The 16,668-nt window shown below is 40.8% G+C and overlaps 1 protein-coding gene across 1 annotated transcript; it reads left to right on the plus strand.

Annotated features, from left to right (window-relative positions):
• Positions 1-3: 3 nt before the first annotated feature.
• SI (sucrase-isomaltase (alpha-glucosidase)) lies at positions 4-16,540 on the plus strand (the record flags this gene model as incomplete). Its single annotated transcript, XM_010287340.1, has 18 exons — positions 4-108; positions 1,191-1,342; positions 2,754-2,925; positions 4,456-4,555; positions 5,841-5,953; positions 7,198-7,323; positions 7,819-7,950; positions 8,167-8,286; positions 8,980-9,093; positions 9,972-10,056; positions 10,670-10,787; positions 11,306-11,477; positions 12,423-12,539; positions 13,004-13,158; positions 13,739-13,823; positions 15,158-15,214; positions 15,784-15,908; positions 16,429-16,540. Coding segments are annotated over 18 exons (2,160 nt in total), but the record flags the coding sequence as incomplete, so codon positions are not given.
• Positions 16,541-16,668: the final 128 nt, after the last annotated feature.

A 16,668-nucleotide genomic window follows, 5' to 3' on the forward strand; every position in this document is an offset into this window, starting at 1 on the left:
TTCCAAGCCGTGCTGACGCGTCTCCCCTCACCGTCGCTTTTCGGGAGCGACATCGACCCCGTCCTGCTCGCGGCCGCGTACCAGACGCGCAGTCGCTTTCGCTTCGCGGTGAGTTTTCCGCTCGCTGCCGGGGGGTCTGGCCCGGCCGAGCTCGGGGGAGGGGCTGCGGGGCTCTGACGGGTTTATTCCCTTTCCGTGACTCCCACCCACATCCACCCTCGTTCTTCCAAGGGAGGATTTTGGCCAGGAGGGGCTTTTTTTGCACCCGGAGGAACAACGGCTTAACACAACAGGATTCGGGCGTGAAAAATTGCAGATACCTTTAAAAAGATCGGATTTTATTTTACTTCCATTTTTTTTTACCCCTCTTTTCATGGGGAAATAGTTTTGGGCAGAATATATTAATTTACATTTATCTCACGATTATTTTGGCAGAAAGCTTTAGCAATTCTGAAGCGCTTGGCATTTTATAAAAAGTTCAGCACTTAGTGTGGAGAAAATATGCCAAAATCTGTGGATTTTTGGGGCTGGACAGGACTTCTCTTTTTTTTGTTTGTTTTGTGGGGTTTTGGTTTTTTTTTTACTTTTCTCTTTTTTCTTCTTTTCTTTTTTCTTTTTTCTTTCTTTCGCTTTTTCCTTTTTCATTTTTCCTTTTTTCTTTTTCACTTTTTCTTTTTTAACTTTTCCTTTTTTCCTTTTTCTCTTTTTTATTTTTTTTCCTTTTTTCTCTTTTTTCTTTTTTCTTTTCCTTTTCTTTTTTAATTTTCTTGGGGCTGGAGGATGCCACATGTTTTCCTGCCAAAAATCTGGAAGTCAGGCTGGGTTTTGCTCCACCCAACCCAGGTAAGACATGTAGAAAGACTGAAAATGCGATGCTGAAGAAGGGCTGGGCAATGCCTACAAACACGGTCGTGCAGAATTCTGCCTTCCTGCCTATTTCCCATGGGAAAAATGCCCTCAGGCCAAGCAACAATGGGAAATACTCTTGTATCTACCCAAATAAAGAGGCTGAGTTGGTTTGCAGAGTCTTAATTTTGCCATTTATTGACGTTGACCACTTTCTCATCATGATGCTGTTTTGACAACGGGTGTTTTTTTTTACCAAGTCAAATTTGGATGGTCAAGCTGGAGAGTGTTAAAATGAGGTGTTAATTTCTAAATTACTTATTTTGTTCTTTAAACATGTGTAGCTCACTGATCCTAAAAAGCAAAGATTTGAAGTCCCCCATGAGAACGTGGGACCTTTCAGTGGTCCGGCAGCTTCCAACTTAAAATATAAAGTTGATGTCCAGCAAAATCCCTTTGGCATCAAGGTGACCAGAGCAAGCAACGGAAAAGTTTTGTGAGTAAATTTTTTCCATCATCTTTGTCCATAAAGACGGATAAAGCTCTTAATCCATAAAATCATGATGCCATCTGTCTTCCCTGAAAGTCTCCATTGCTTTTGGAGACGCCCCGTGGGCACGCGGACTGCTGCTTCTCTTCTTTTGATGGATAAGCGGGATGGAAAGGCCCTTTCCCCACAAAATCTGGGAGGTGGCGAGGTCTATCTCACAGGGTTTAGGTTTTGCCCCATTGGCCCTGTGGCCTCCTCTCCCCTTGATCCAGGGGAGAACTGATGGATCGTGCCGTGCGTTCATCAGTTGTGATGGGAAGTCCTGCCCAGCACCACCTTTTACTGCAGCCTCCCTGTCTTATTTCTGATGTTCCTCCTGAAGTTCTCCACCCCCAAGATCAGGTTGCGCTTCAGGCGTGTAATAGCAGACTATGTGGTACCAACCGGTGCTAAATTGCACAGTAAATATTCAAAGCGCTTCTCTACTGAAGGATTTTAATCTCTTTGTTTTCTAAAAAAACCCAAACCTAACGAGAGCAGAGCTGGGCTAACAGCCCTGCGCTGAGACCCGCTGGAAGGCGGAAACCTGGGGTAAATGTTCATTACATCAATTTACAAGTGATTAGGAAGCTGACCGCTAGCAGGAGCCCGATTGCGATCAACGCTTCAAGTTAAGTTAATTAAGATTTACTTTCTTTTCCTGTTATTAGTCTTGTTTTGTTTCTTAAAGAGAAATCTCTAATCTTTAGAGAAATCTCTAAAGACTGATTTACCATTACCGAGCGCGTGAAAGACGTAGTGGGTGCTCAGGACTGCTTTAGTTGGCACACGAAAGGGAGAATAATTTAATTTAATGGGACCTGTTTGAAACAGCACTCTAGAAGATTGCTTATTTTTTCCTTAGACTTCCATTTAATTTGGAAAAAGAAAAAGACCTGTTTGAAACACTGCTCTAGAAGATTGCTTGATTTTTCCTTAGGTTTTGATTTAACGTTGAAGAAAAAATGTTGGGATGTTTGAAACACTGCTCTTGGAGATTGCTTGAATTTTCCCTAGACTTTCATTTAATATGTGGAGAAAAAAGTGGGCACCTGTTTGAAACACTGCTCTAGAAGTTTGCTTAAATTTTCCTTAAGCTTTTATTTAATTTGGAAACAAAATTGTTGAGATTTATGGTTTTAATGAAAAAAAAATCACAATTAATAAATTATTATTAAAAACACCCAGCATTTTTACCGCAATATGCAAGACAAGGTTTTGGCCAAATGGTGAGAAGCATATGACAAAGTTAGTAGTGGCACATGCTGCAAATGTTCTCTTAAATGACGTCTTGGGGCTTTTTGGGGGGGTTTAGCGATGCTGATGGATCCAACCTTCAGCATAAAAATTTTTATGCAGCGTTTCATGCTTTCGCCAGGTTCGATACCACCATCGGCCCGCTGCTGTACGCCGAGCAGTTTTTACAGCTCTCCATCAAACTCCCCAGCAGCAACGTCTACGGGGTGGGCGAGCACGTGCATAAGCAATACCAACACGACGTCAGATGGAAAACCTGGCCCATATTCAGCAGAGACGCCGCCCCTTCGGCAGTAAGCACTTATTTTATTAGATTTTCCTTCTTTTCAGGTAAATTCTGGAATCCAGCCGTGTGTGGCACATCAACGATATCCACTGAGGTTTTTTTCCTTAAAGACTTGCAATGTGTTGCAAAATGTGAGATACCACTGAATAAGATTCCTGTTGGCATAAATATTTGGGTTGCATTGGTTGCGTTTTGCTGCAAATCAGCTGATGAACATGAATATCTGACAAGCTTTGTTTTTTGCTGTTTTTTCCTGCCCGTGCACTGCTGTGTGCGAAATTTGGTAGATAACACGTTTTTCCTTCCGTGGCATTGTATCTCAGGAAATAATGCCAAGCTTTAGCAGCTGTTGCTTTATAAACCAAAATGTGTCTGCTAGCAATTATTTTGCTTCGACATTTTCTGCCTTTTTCCCGAGATGATTTTGAGGGCATGTGGTTTTCAGAAGGTAGAAAAGCGTATTCTTCCATCCGCAGTGAGATGTTTTATCCTGAATCCGCGAGTTTTTGGTGCTGTATCGCTCTATCACTGCATCGACTTGCCAAATTTGCGATTTAAAATCAGTCGTTGGTATTTACACTCGTTTTTTCCTTATTGCTTTTTCTGGCTTGGATTCCCACACACAACATTTCTTGAGGGGGTGCTTTGGGGGAAATAGCCAAACGCTATTGCTGTGCTTAGTCATAGATTTTGGGCTTGATGAGAAAAAGGAAATATTTGGTAGAGCATGTAGGCGCTTGACAAGGTAACGCTGCAAAAACCCCAATAGAAAACGTTACATTTTGTGTGTAATGAATGCCAGGGAGCAAGAAAAGCAACGTGGCTTCTGGAAGATGGAATAATAAGAATGTTTTTACACTTGATTCTGTTTCTCTAAACCAGCTAATTTATAACTACAGCATCTCAAACACAATTTAAAATAGTTTTTTGTTATTTGCGATAATAATGGCATTAACCAAGTCTTAAACGGAGATCGTTTAGCGCAGCACCGATCCTTGTGCTGAAATCGGAGTAGGTCCTGAAATCTTTTGCTGAAATAGGAGCGACGTGAATGGGATTCGGGGAGCGGCTCAGTGTTTGCAGTTAATTAATGTTTTAGAAGAAAAAATAAAAAAAGCTTCCATGGGCTGACGCGTCTATTTTGGTTTTTGAACCGGAAACTGGAATTTGCCCTACCGCCAACAAAACTTACTGTAGAAAAGGTCTGCTTTATTTTCTTTCTGTCCCTGTTGGAGATGCAGTTGATCATCTCCATCCTTTAACTACCGGGTATGTGGAGGTTTGAAGGTGGTTCTTATCCAAATGGCTCCACTCAGGGTCGGTTTCCCCAAATTTGTGCTTTCGACAGATTTTAAGCAACTTAAAGACATCACCATGAAAGAGAGAAATGAAAATAATGAGGTTCGTGTCGGTGATTTTTTCCCCTCTTTGTTTCCTTTTGACAAGCTTACCCTCACATATGACGTATTTTTGAGGTACCGCAGGGTGCATACAGTTACTGTTTTTTTTTAAATCAGCTTCTCTGTTTTCCTTAAAGAACATGGATAACTTATACGGCGTTCAGACTTTCTTCTTGTGTTTGGAAGACAACACCGGAGCCTCTCTTGGTGTTTTCTTGATGAATAGCAACGCGATGGGTAAGGATGCTCTTCTCCATAAGTATTGCAAAAAAAATTACATGTATTATTTACACGGTCTGCAATCCATGGGTACGCATGCCTTCTCCTTAGCTCTAACTACTGCAAAAAGTATTGTCGTGGTTTAGCCCCAGCCGGCAACTAAGCACCACGCAGCCGCTCGCTCACTCCCCCTCCCGCAGTGGGACGGGGAAGAGAATTGGGAAAAAACTCGTGGGTTGAGATAAACACGGTTTAATAGGACAGAAAAAAAGAAGGAAACAACAATGATAATACCAACAAAGGAATGTACAAGAACAAGTGATGCCCAATACAGCAATTGCTCACCACCCCGTGATCGACAGCCCGTCCCCGAGCAGCGATTTCCGCCCCCCGGCCAACTCCAGTTTATGTACTGGGCATGACGTCGGATGGTAGGGAATATCCCTTTGGCCAGTCTGGGTCAGCTGTCCCGGCTGTGTCCCCTCCCAGCTCCCCGTGCACCCCCAGCCTGCTCGCTGCAGGCCAGCACAAGAAGCTGGACTGTCCTTGGCTGCTCAGCAGCAACCCAAAACATCAGCACACTATCAACAGCTTCTCATCCCAAATCCAAAACACAGTCCCGCACCAGCCTCTGCGAAGAAAACCAGCTCCATCCTGGCTGAAACCAGGACAAGTATATACATTAAATGATCTGCGGGGCTATTGCACCGCGACCCTGCTGAGCTGATGGAGATTCTTAAGAAAATACAGTCATATGCTAAATTTGGAAGAAAGTTGTCTTAAAATCTGTGACCGCAGCCACTTTTTCAAGCATTTACTCGTGTTGCCTATACAAGCAGCGTTAAGGTTGTACTGCAAGACCAGTGTCATACACCTCGTGTACATTTTTATTCATGTTCAGGGGTGTTTCAGTACAAGATATTAAAATCCGAGCCTAAATTTATACTAAGCAGCACTTGTAAATATATGCCCTTAATTTCCCTTAGATAAGTGTGTACATATTTGGATGCTTAACAAATATTCAAGCATCTTAAGACCGAAAATGTAATGAGAAGATGTTGTACCATTGGATTTCTCTTCTCTTTCTGGACTCTAAAGGAATGTAAATATGGACATTTTTAGAAAAAAAAAAGAGCTGAAAACATCCCACCTGTGCTGCCAGCTCGAGTAATGGTTCTGGGTTTCCGTGGATATTATTATTTAATACTTACTCCTAAACAGTTTTTATCTTTTGTATCGGCATCACAGTTATTTGAGATTTAGGTAATGTCCCAAATTGATTTGGTGCGTTTTTCGCTCGTAGAGTTCGCCCTGCAGCCGGCGCCGGCTGTCACTTACAGGACAACTGGTGGAATTCTTGATTTTTATGTCTTCTTGGGAGACACCCCCGAGCAAGTAGTGCAGGAGTACGTGAAGGTATGTTGGTGAACCCCAGCCCAAAGGTGGTGGATCCTCCGTCCTTGGAGACACTCAAAGCAGAGGACAGCGCTGGGCAAACGGCTCCTGCTCGTTCGGCTTTGGCCAAGGGTGATCTTTGAGTAGTTGATGTCCAACCTCCATCATCTCGTAGTTTACCTTGAGAAATTATGCACTGAATGGATTTTTTTTTAAGTTTTCATTTCTCCCCCTGTATTTCCATGTCTCTTCACTATTTTATTAATCCAAAATTAGAACTCAAGGTTTGCCCCTCACCTGTTTGCTGTCATCAGGAACTGCGCTCTACGGTTAGTTGTGGTTAGGGGTGAAACTTAAGCACTAATTTTGCTCAGATTGCTAAATCTATCCGTACACGTATGCCAAAGGTTGCCCAGGTCGCTACGGGAGCCTGGAATGGTCTGCGTGCGACAGTGCGCTGGCCATCATTTTTTACTTATATGATAAAATTATAGGGTAGATAATGCGCTTAGCAATTCGTCATGATTTTATGGCAGCAAAGTATCTACGCTTCTACGGATCTATTGAGGTCTCTATGGCAACTAATTCCCATATGTATTTTTTGGGGCCAAATACATGGTTCAATGACTTCTTAAAGGATATGTAATTTTTAAAACAACATTAAATTTACTTCTTTAGTAACTTAGCTATTTAAATTTTGACTAAAAGCTTTCCATTCCACTCCATTCCACTCCATTCCATTCCATTCTATTGTTTTTATGCAGTTTCCCTTATTTCTATGCAGTTTCCCCTTACTCATCACAATTTTTTAGGTTCCTTCTTGGTTCAGGGCTATTGGTGTTGTGATATTGCCTAAAGTAATAATTCAAGGATAACAGCTGCTGTTTAATACATTATTAAAAATATTATTAAACCTAAAAGCTTACATTTTTGTGGTAAGGCAGCAAATAAATGGATGCAATGCCAGAACACAGAATGAGGTGGCAATTTTATAGAATATAATCATTGTAACGTAACGTAACCTAATCTAATCTGATATCTTTGTGGTTAGCAGTGGATACATCATTCTTTGCATCATTCACATTTGGGGTGTTTTTGGGGAGAAAAGGGCATAGAACAATACAGCAGCTGTGGGCGATTGTGTAAAACGCACCTCATGGTACTTGAGTTGACTCTCTGATTTGAGAGAGAATCAGAGAATTTAGGGAATGAGACCCAAAGAGGGGAGGCTGGCGATGCTTGTCATTTCTGCTTTTAATTTCCAGTTCATAGGGTTGCCGGCGTTGCCCTCCTACTGGACTCTGGGGTTTCACCTCAGCCGCTACGATTACGGCTCCCTCGATGCGGTGAAGGCTGTTGTGGAGCGGAACAGGGCAATCGGACTCCCTTACGTGAGTGAAAAACCACTTCTGGGGCTAGAACGCAGAGTTAACGAAGCCGCTTTCTGCCTTCTTTCCCCTTTAGCTACGGCCTTTTTCATTGCCTGCACAGCTTTCTCTATAAAAAGCTGAATGATTTTAAATGTCCTTCGCACCCTTTTTTGCAGAAGCAATTTTTCAGTTTAAAGTTTCCAGCTCAATATATTTGTTTCCATGTTCTGCACATTTCTTTGGCTTACTCTGTGAAGTGACGAGGTCAAACCCAGCTTGGAAATTCACTTTAGGGTCTTGGAAGCCCTGGAAAATTAAAGAGCAGCAGAAGCTAATTTTGATTCCAATCTAGAGGTGGATTGCAGCTTAAAAGGTACTTTAGGCACCCACATCCAGCTGACCGCCGATTGCATCAGCTGCTTTTCTGGGAGCTTATAATTAAAATGCAGCACGTTGAGAAGATGCGCCGTGGTCGGAACCCTTCCGCATCATGTCTGTCATCCCGTCTTCTCCCAGGATGTTCAGTACACGGATATCGACTACATGGAAGGGAGGAAAGATTTTACTTATGACAAAGTGAACTTCAAAGACCTTCCCAGTTTTCAAACTTATATGCATGACTATGGGCAAAAATACATTATCATACTGGTAAGCACGTAGCTATTTATTTTTCCATTTTAAATTTTATCATTATCAGTATGTATTTTATATACATATTTTTAATATATATGTTGTTACATGAGACTTATTTCTGTGTAGCTGCTGGGCTCTACATAATCGATGTAGAGAACCAACAGTCGGCGGAGAGAACCAATAATGGGCGGAGAGAATGGTTTTCTTTTGTGTGGTTTTCCACTTTTTTAGGATCCTGCTATTAGCACAGAGGCTCTCGCTGATGGTTCTTCCTACCAAGCCTATGAGAGGGGACAGAGCAAGAAAGTTTGGGTTAATGAATCGGACGGAGTAACACCGTTAGTTGGAGAGGTAATAAAACCCTTACGAAGTCAGAGCCCCAATCCCATTTAGTTTGGGCCAGGGTGATTTTCCGTTTTTCTTCTATTGTCCATATTTTGAAACATTTCGTGTATTTTTATAGATTTTCTTTATATTTTGATTTTTCAAAAGGAAAAATGAGGGATTTGGAAGGTTTGGGAAACATGGGCAGCCAACATCTGTCTATTTTCAACAGTTATCAGAGAGCAATTCCTGCTTTACTGCTTTGAAAATTTGTTTATAATAGGTTTACAAATGCAGATGCTTATTGTAAAATTCGCATAACTTAACAATAATTTTGACTTTAAAAGTGACTTTGGAATTTAGAACTCAGAAGTTAACAAAGCCACTTTCTGCCTTCTTTCTGTGTATAAATTTAAGAATAATATAATTCATATTGATTGGTAATGATATTTCATGTTAACAATAATGATAATTCATATTATTTAAGAATGATAATTAATATGAATTAATAATGACAATTCACTTTTGTGACTTACAGCTCAAAAACCTTCTCTCAATCACTATATCAGTGCTGTCCTGCAAAACTAATAATCCGGAGGTTTTATACCCACATGTTTCTCCAAGAGAGCAATTCACATAAATCTGAAGGAAATCTGAGGATTTTAACCTTTTAAGGGTCACCAACACTGTAATTTAGTTATTTCTCTTTTTTTATTGTAGGTGTGGCCGGGAAGAACCGTCTTCCCAGACTTCACCAACCCCGACTGCACCAGCTGGTGGACGGAGGAATGCAAAATATTTTATAACCAAGTGCCCTATGACGGGATCTGGATTGTAAGTAAATCCTGGAATTTTCACTTTTTGCAGAAATAGGCTAATGGCAAGTCAGATTTTAGTGTGCACTGATTCAAAGGAAGGTTGGTCAGGCTGGACGGGGCTCTGAGCACCCTGCTCTAGTTGAAGATGTCCCTGCTCATGGCGGGGGGGTTGGACCAGACGGCCTTGAAAGGTCCCTTCAACCCAAACTATTCTGTGATTCTATAAAAAGATTTACTGAGAATAATCTGAAATCCACGTGGGATTTGTACCTTTTCCGTAGCATTCAATGCGCTTGGGTGGAATCCTTGTTTCTCTGGTGTTGGAGGAATTTGTTAGAAATTGCATTTATCCCACGTGTTGGGTACATGCTTCTTTCAGCTGAGGTGTATTTAATGTAATTTCCCCAAGAACTGACCGTGACCAGGTTCAAAATGACTGCACTAGCTTTTATTTTTAATAAACGGTACCTTTTGGGAGAAATTATTTTCCCTCTAGATAAAAGATGAACGTACTTTGTAGGATTTTGAGTTTTAACTTGGTAAAGCAATTTTTCTCAGGCCAGAACAAATAACCTTTGTTTATAATGCAGGATTGGGGAAGAATTATAATACTTAATTTCTCCAGTTCGGATGGAGTACCACCATCTCCACTTAAAATCATCTTTTTGTCATTCAGAAAGATATTACTTTTTTTCTTTGATTATTTTGAAAATCAGTGTCCTGGTTGCTGGATGAGTTCAGCAGCTTATGAATATTATTCTGTATATGTTTCTGGTGCCCTCAAGTTATAGTTGCTGCAGGTGGATTTGTACCTGTACATTTGGCTGAAAGCCAAGGTAGCATTGCTGTTACGAATAAACTTTATAGCCGTGGTTTGAATTTGCAATTTTTCAGGATATGAATGAAGTCGCCAACTTTGTTCAAGGCTCAAGTAATGGCTGTGAGCAGAATGAATTAAACTATCCTCCTTTCACACCCCGTAAGTCCATTGTCTTTAGCTGTGGAGAAAAAAAATCAAAATGTTTGTGAATTGCTACCCTACCAGCTAAAAGATTTAAATTCTTTATCAGGTCAGAAATTTGATCATTGCTGGTGCATGGTCAGATCAAATAGTTCAGAAATTTGGGGTGTAGTTTTTGGATCAGTCCTTTCTTGCAGGCGAAATCCATCCTGAAGCTGCATTTAAGCTTATTAAATTTAAAATTTAAAGTAGTTACTAAACCCCACCCCGTTAGCAAAGATGCATCTGCACACATCTGAGCAGCAGCCAGGGAATTACTTTGCTATTTCTACACTGAGTGCTGCGAGATACAGGAATCACAAAGACAGAAATATTCTTTGTTAAAGCAAAGAAGAATAAACCTGGAAACCCGTAGTAACATCGTACGACACGGGTGAGCACTCACCACGTCGGCCTCAGAGCACGGGGGTTAATGCAAATGCCAAACTGAGGAAAGGGCCAAAATTTCATGAATGTGCATGAAGGAAAAGAATAAAAATACTGTCTTTTCTCTTAATTGATTAAATCTAATTTTTAAAAAAATAATCCAATTAAATGAATTTAAGCGCACTTCTGGACGTTTTTCTCGCAGACGTTGTCGATCGGCTCTTGTATTCCAAGACTCTCTGTATGGACGCAGTGCAGAAGTGGGGGCGACACTATGATGTTCACAACCTCTTTGGATACTCTATGACCCTCTCAACACAACGGTGAGGAAACCTTCTCAATGCCTTTGCGGAAAAGGGCGGAGTGGAGCACACGGCCTCTCTTTAGAGAAACGGAGCAACTTCCTTCCCCGGGGAACCTGATCTGGGGATCAGTATCCGTCTTCCCACAACGGGCTGAATCTGGGCATTCAAAAGCCCTTTTTTTTAAATTGGAATGGAATTCTGAATCCGAATATGAAGTCCGAGGGTTGGGTTTCTGCGATGCTGCTATGAGTAGAGGAAGCTGAAAGGAAACCTGAGCTTTGGAGTATTTGGAGTTCAAATGTGATGAAGGTTGGCAGGCAAAAACTTACAGAAAGATTCCTTAAGATGAATATATCTATTATTAATTTAGTTGATAGACACCTGGTTAAACTTAAGGTTTAAGTGTGTCCTTAGCTTATTTATCATCGTGAATGAATAAATGAATATGAATAGAAACTTTCCATATTACAAATCTACTCATCTCCACCACTTTTTAAAGGTTTTTTTGCCTAACTCCAACCTTTTTTTACTTTCAGAGCCATTGAAACTTTGTTTCCTGGAAAACGAAGCTTCCTTCTTTCGAGGTCTACTTTTGCGGGATCGGGAAAGTACGCCGGACACTGGCTGGGCGATAACGCAGCAACGTGGGACCACATAAAGTGGGCGATACCGGGAATGCTGGAATTCGGCCTCTTTGGAATCCCTTATGTACGAAAACGGTCATTTATGGCACCTTTGCAAAGCAAACGTGTATCCGCGATGCCCGATCAAGCCTGAGATATATAAGCCCATCTGAATACCCCCCCAACCAAACATATAAATTGCATTAATTAACATAAAGTCAAATACAAAAGAGTAAATTAATCATATACTGTAATAAATTAATTGCCTATAATAAATTTTAACCCCCCTATAAAATAATCCCTTTAGGAGTCTGTTTTAAACACTTTTTTTCCTGAGAAATAACTGATCTTAGCTTTAGGCCATTTTCCTCTAAGGCTTATTGACTATGCGGGTATATGGTTATCAATAAGTTATTTTATACGTTTCCAGCCCCCCGATGCCTCTACTATTTGTCATTAATTAATTGTCATGATCAATGTGAGGGTCTTTAAATGCAATAGGAACACGCGCTTCTTCATGACCCGCCCGCTTTTCTTTTAAGGATTTGGATTTCTGTGACTTTTGGACTACTTTGCTGGGTAATGCATATTAGCACCAAACAGGAATGTAAATCTCTGGGAGAAAGAGATCAATGAGCAGCATCAACCTTTAGTCAGTTTAATTTTCTGTACTACCTATATTTGAATTATTCTAACTCCCTGTGTGTAGATGGTGGGCTGTGAAATTAATTGCAGAACTTGGATGCAGAAAAAAATTCGGCATTTATCTGGCTAGTTCTGCCACAAAAAAATCTCACAAACTTCAGAAAATCTGGGGTTCAACCAGAGGAAAATAAAATGGGCAAATTTAGGTACGGATGAGAGATTTGGAAAACCGTGTGGAAATGTCCTGAATGACTCTATTACCCTGCCTAGCAATTAGGGATGAATTGGAAAAAAAAATCTCTGCAACTCAGCCCTTGGAGGTTTTCCGGTAGAGATCGGAGGCGCAGTGCGCCGTACCAACAACGCATTCTGTCTGCGTTTTAAGGTCGGAGCAGACATTTGTGGTTTCTATGAAAACGTCACGGAAGAACTTTGCAGACGGTGGATGCAAGTGGGAGCGTTTTACCCGTTTTCCAGGAATCACAATACTAAAAAATGCACAGTAAGTGGTACATCCTGCTCCGAAAACTTCTTTTACGGTACACCATTGCATTTCTATTCTGATAGTTAAATTAAACTCTGATAATGAAATTTCTGTCACTGATCATTAAATTGTTGACTGGTTTGAAATTGGTACAACTTTACACTTTGGGAAATCCTCTCTCCGAAAGATGTAGCTTTGTAGGGGTTAATTGTAGGCACCAGAGAATGCATTTGGCATAATTTCGTTTTCTGAAATCACCATCTGACATCAAATTTGGTCCCCGTTGGTGGTGTCTACAAAAAGGAGCAAACGCTTGCTGCTATCTGATCCACACCCTGATTTTTGTCTGCATCCCTCAGTCGTATCTTCAATGCCCTGTGCAACAGCAATAATAATATTTCAAGTATTTAATTTTTATTTAATTTAATATTGAAACATTCAAAATATATTTAAATATATTAAAATATATGGTTTGTTTTCAGCCCCAGGATCCAGCCGCATTCGGAGCTGACTCCGTTTTGGTGAAATCCTCAAAGCACTACTTGAATATCCGCTACACGTTGCTGCCCTACCTGTATACACTCTTTTACAAAGCTCATACTCAAGGAGACACAGTGGCACGGCCAGTTCTCCACGAGTAAGTTGACCTTCGTCACAATACTAGAACTAAATCATTCAGGCAGGTCAGGCACTGTAGGGGATTTGCTAAACCCATCCATAGTTTGTGAAGGATGCTGCCTGTCATCGTACGTACAGACGCCTACGCCCACGGAACGCCATTTTGGAGCAATGGGGAGAGTCATCAAACCCCATCTGTAACGTTCGCACGCGCAGCGGTATTATTGTTGGTTATGAAATGCCATTGGCAGCTGATGAAATTATTCCCCATTGGGATATATATTTAAAAATTTTTGTTTTCTCACCTTCATTTTCTTTTATTTTCTTGAAACTCTTGAATATTAAGACCAGACGCCCTCACACGCTCATTGTGCGTATGCATAATTAATACGTACAAAATTAATAAGCTGTGAATTTACTTTCCTAGTTTCAGACTGCCTCCACCAAAAATAGTCTTGGGACTTCACCATATGACACTTTTCAACAGTGATTCTAGACAACCAAAACCTTCAAACATTAGGATTGATCATGACAATACTAATTAATATGTCGTTAGTTAGTAAGGGCAATTAATGCCGCTGCTTTCCTATTTGTTTCAGGTTTTATTCTGATGAAGCGACGTGGAGCGTGGATAAGCAGTTCTTGTGGGGTCCTGGGCTCCTCATTACCCCCGTGCTCGATCCGGTAGGTCTCGCTTGCTTAATGCCTTGTAATGAATCCTGTAAAGAGCCGCAACAAGTTAAATCTCTCGACCTCTATTCCCCTCATTCTTGTATCCCTCGATTTGAAAGTGCCTTTGGGTTTTCTATCTTAGTCTTGGGATGACATTGTTACTCAGCTTAAAAGTTGGAGCTCCCCTATTTAGGGCATAGGTATTTCCCCTGAAATCATGCTCCTTCTCCATTTTTTAAGCTGGGAAAAAGAAAAAAGAAAGAAAAAAAAAAGGGCTCTTCCATTTCCCTGATGAACCTAATAAATTCGATGTGGTCCATTTTAGCCTGAATTGTCTTGGCGAGAACTGGAAAGAGTATTCTCCAAGAGCCCCTTGTTGGTTACCTTTAATATATCTCCAGAGGAAACACGTGTCTTAATATCAACTTTGATTATATCCTTCTTTCATGCATATTAAATACCATCTTCTCTAGTTTAATTTCCTCCTTAGAATCCATTTTCTCTTTAAATGTACATTTTTAGCTTATGAATTATATGCTTGTCTTTGGGCTCCTTATAAACCCAGGCTTTTTTGTTGTTTTGTTTTTCTTCATTTGCTGCTCTCAGTGAGAGAGCCCACAACATAATTCTATCACTGTCTAAATAGAAAATCTTGCCTTTTTGTGCCATTATTTTTATATTGCTCTATTACTTCTGTTTTCCCATCCTCTGGGAATCTGATTCTTCTGTTGCAAAATTCTGCTTCACCTCCTCCTCGCATCACCTCCGCATTTCGTTCAGAGTCAGCTTCTTATTTCTCACTTGATTTAACTTTACCTGTGATTCGTCGAGACAAGAAATACAGATCGTTGCTTTTCCTGTTGCTAAATCTTGTACATAATTCTTGTGCCGCATGCACTCTTTAGAAGAACAAAGCATTTGTTAAATGTTGCAAAAATCTGGAAGAAGTGGAAAAAGGAAAATTAAGACGATTTAACGATGCTTGTGAATACCCTCTAAGACGGTGTGCTTGCAGCATTGTAATTCTGGGTTACTGTGAGTTTCTGTCTTAGGGCTTTGCTGAAATTATACCTGGATTATTATCTTCCTTTTTGTGCACCATCACAGAAAACTGCGAAAGAAAACCATAAACTGAGGGGAAAGATCGATAGTTTTCTCATTGTCAACTTTCTTACGATTTTTGGAAAGTTTGGCTTGTTCTTGTCGCTTTTTCTCCCCCGCGGCCAGCTGAGGAGGGGGAGTGACAGAGCGGCTGGGTGGGCACCTGGCCACCACCCAAGGTCAACCCACCACGTTCGATTAACGTGGGTTTGAACGTGAAAGTAATTTCTGTGTTCCCCTTCCAGGGGGTGGACATCGTCCAGGCATATGTCCCTGACGCCGTCTGGTACGACTATGATTCGGTAAGTAAGTGGGATAACTGGGTGGGGGTTTCTAAATGTCCAAGTGAGAAGGTCATGTAGCTGCGCGTTGAGTTCAGGATTTAGGAAGACAAGACTAAAAGAAACCTTAAGCAAAGGGCGTGTGTGTGTGTATATTTATATATACGTGAAATATAAAATTACTAATAATGCACGAAGGGGTTTGCCACTAACTCTTGATAATCTCATTCCTGGGAATAAATTTCCCACTGCTGCGGCAGTGGTTTTACTTGGTGGAAAAGGGACACAGTTCACTTCAGACATCCCAGCGGGGCTTGCTCTCGCTGGGTTGATTATTAAATAAATAATCTGATATAATAAACTGAAATTAAATAATGAGAATTACTGATTTATAGACAGCATTGTATAGCATTCCGGTCTACGGTGGTTTGACTTCTGTGACCATCGGCAGCGATACAGACGTTCACAGAACTGAAACCTTTGACCAAAAAGAAGAATTAAGGAAAAAGGAAGAATTAAGATAAAACTCAGCATTTAAGGCAGCAGCGAGTAACGCAACCTACTCCTCCTTTTTCATCCCTGTTAACTAGGGTGCAAAAATCTGGCTGAGAAAACAGTGGACGCAGATGTACCTTCCTGCAGACAAAATGGGGCTTCACTTGAGAGGAGGCTACGTCTTCCCTTTCCAGCAGCCGGCCACCACGACAGTGGCGAGGTAAATCTCCCGGCTGAACGTGTTCTTCACTAAATTGGTATGAAACGTCATTTCGAGAACGGACTCAAGGCTACCTGGTTGCAGAAAAAAAAGTAGCATTATCACTATTACTATTACTACAACAACAGCAGCAACAAAACCTGTTTATTATCAGTATTATTAGTAGCATTAGAACATTACACCACAATATTACGTAATTTGTAGGAGTATTTGTAGTAGTATTGTAATTTGGTAATATTTAGCATTCGCACTTTGAAATTTGGGAATAACTGTCAGTCACCACTCACTGCCATGGCTGATGACAATGATTTTTAATGATTTAACCAGAGGGGTTTTTTGGTGTAATATTTTCTAATCTCACAAATCATTGAACACGAAAACCGTGGACAGCCAGGGACTAATGCAAGACGATTATCAACGTTTTGAGACCCTGTTGAACACAATACTCTTAATGTGAACGTTACAGACTGCCTAGATACTTATTACACACCTAAAGTCGTGCTGGTGGTTTTTTCCACAGCCGTAAGAATCCGATGGGACTTATCATCGCACTGGACGACAATAACGAAGCAGCGGGGGAGTTATTCTGGGATGATGGAGAATCAACAGGTGAGCCTTTATCCGCGTCGTAGTGAAGCAACGACGACAACCAAAATATTAATACGCACAGATCTGAACCACTGAACTGATTTCATGGTAGGAGGATAAAATAAAAGAGAAATTAAAATATTTTTAAAATTTAAAAAGGAAATAATTTAGA

The sequence above is a fragment of the Phaethon lepturus genome, unplaced genomic scaffold (assembly GCF_000687285.1).
Source record: "Phaethon lepturus isolate BGI_N335 unplaced genomic scaffold, ASM68728v1 scaffold19495, whole genome shotgun sequence".
NCBI lineage: Eukaryota > Metazoa > Chordata > Aves > Phaethontiformes > Phaethontidae > Phaethon > Phaethon lepturus.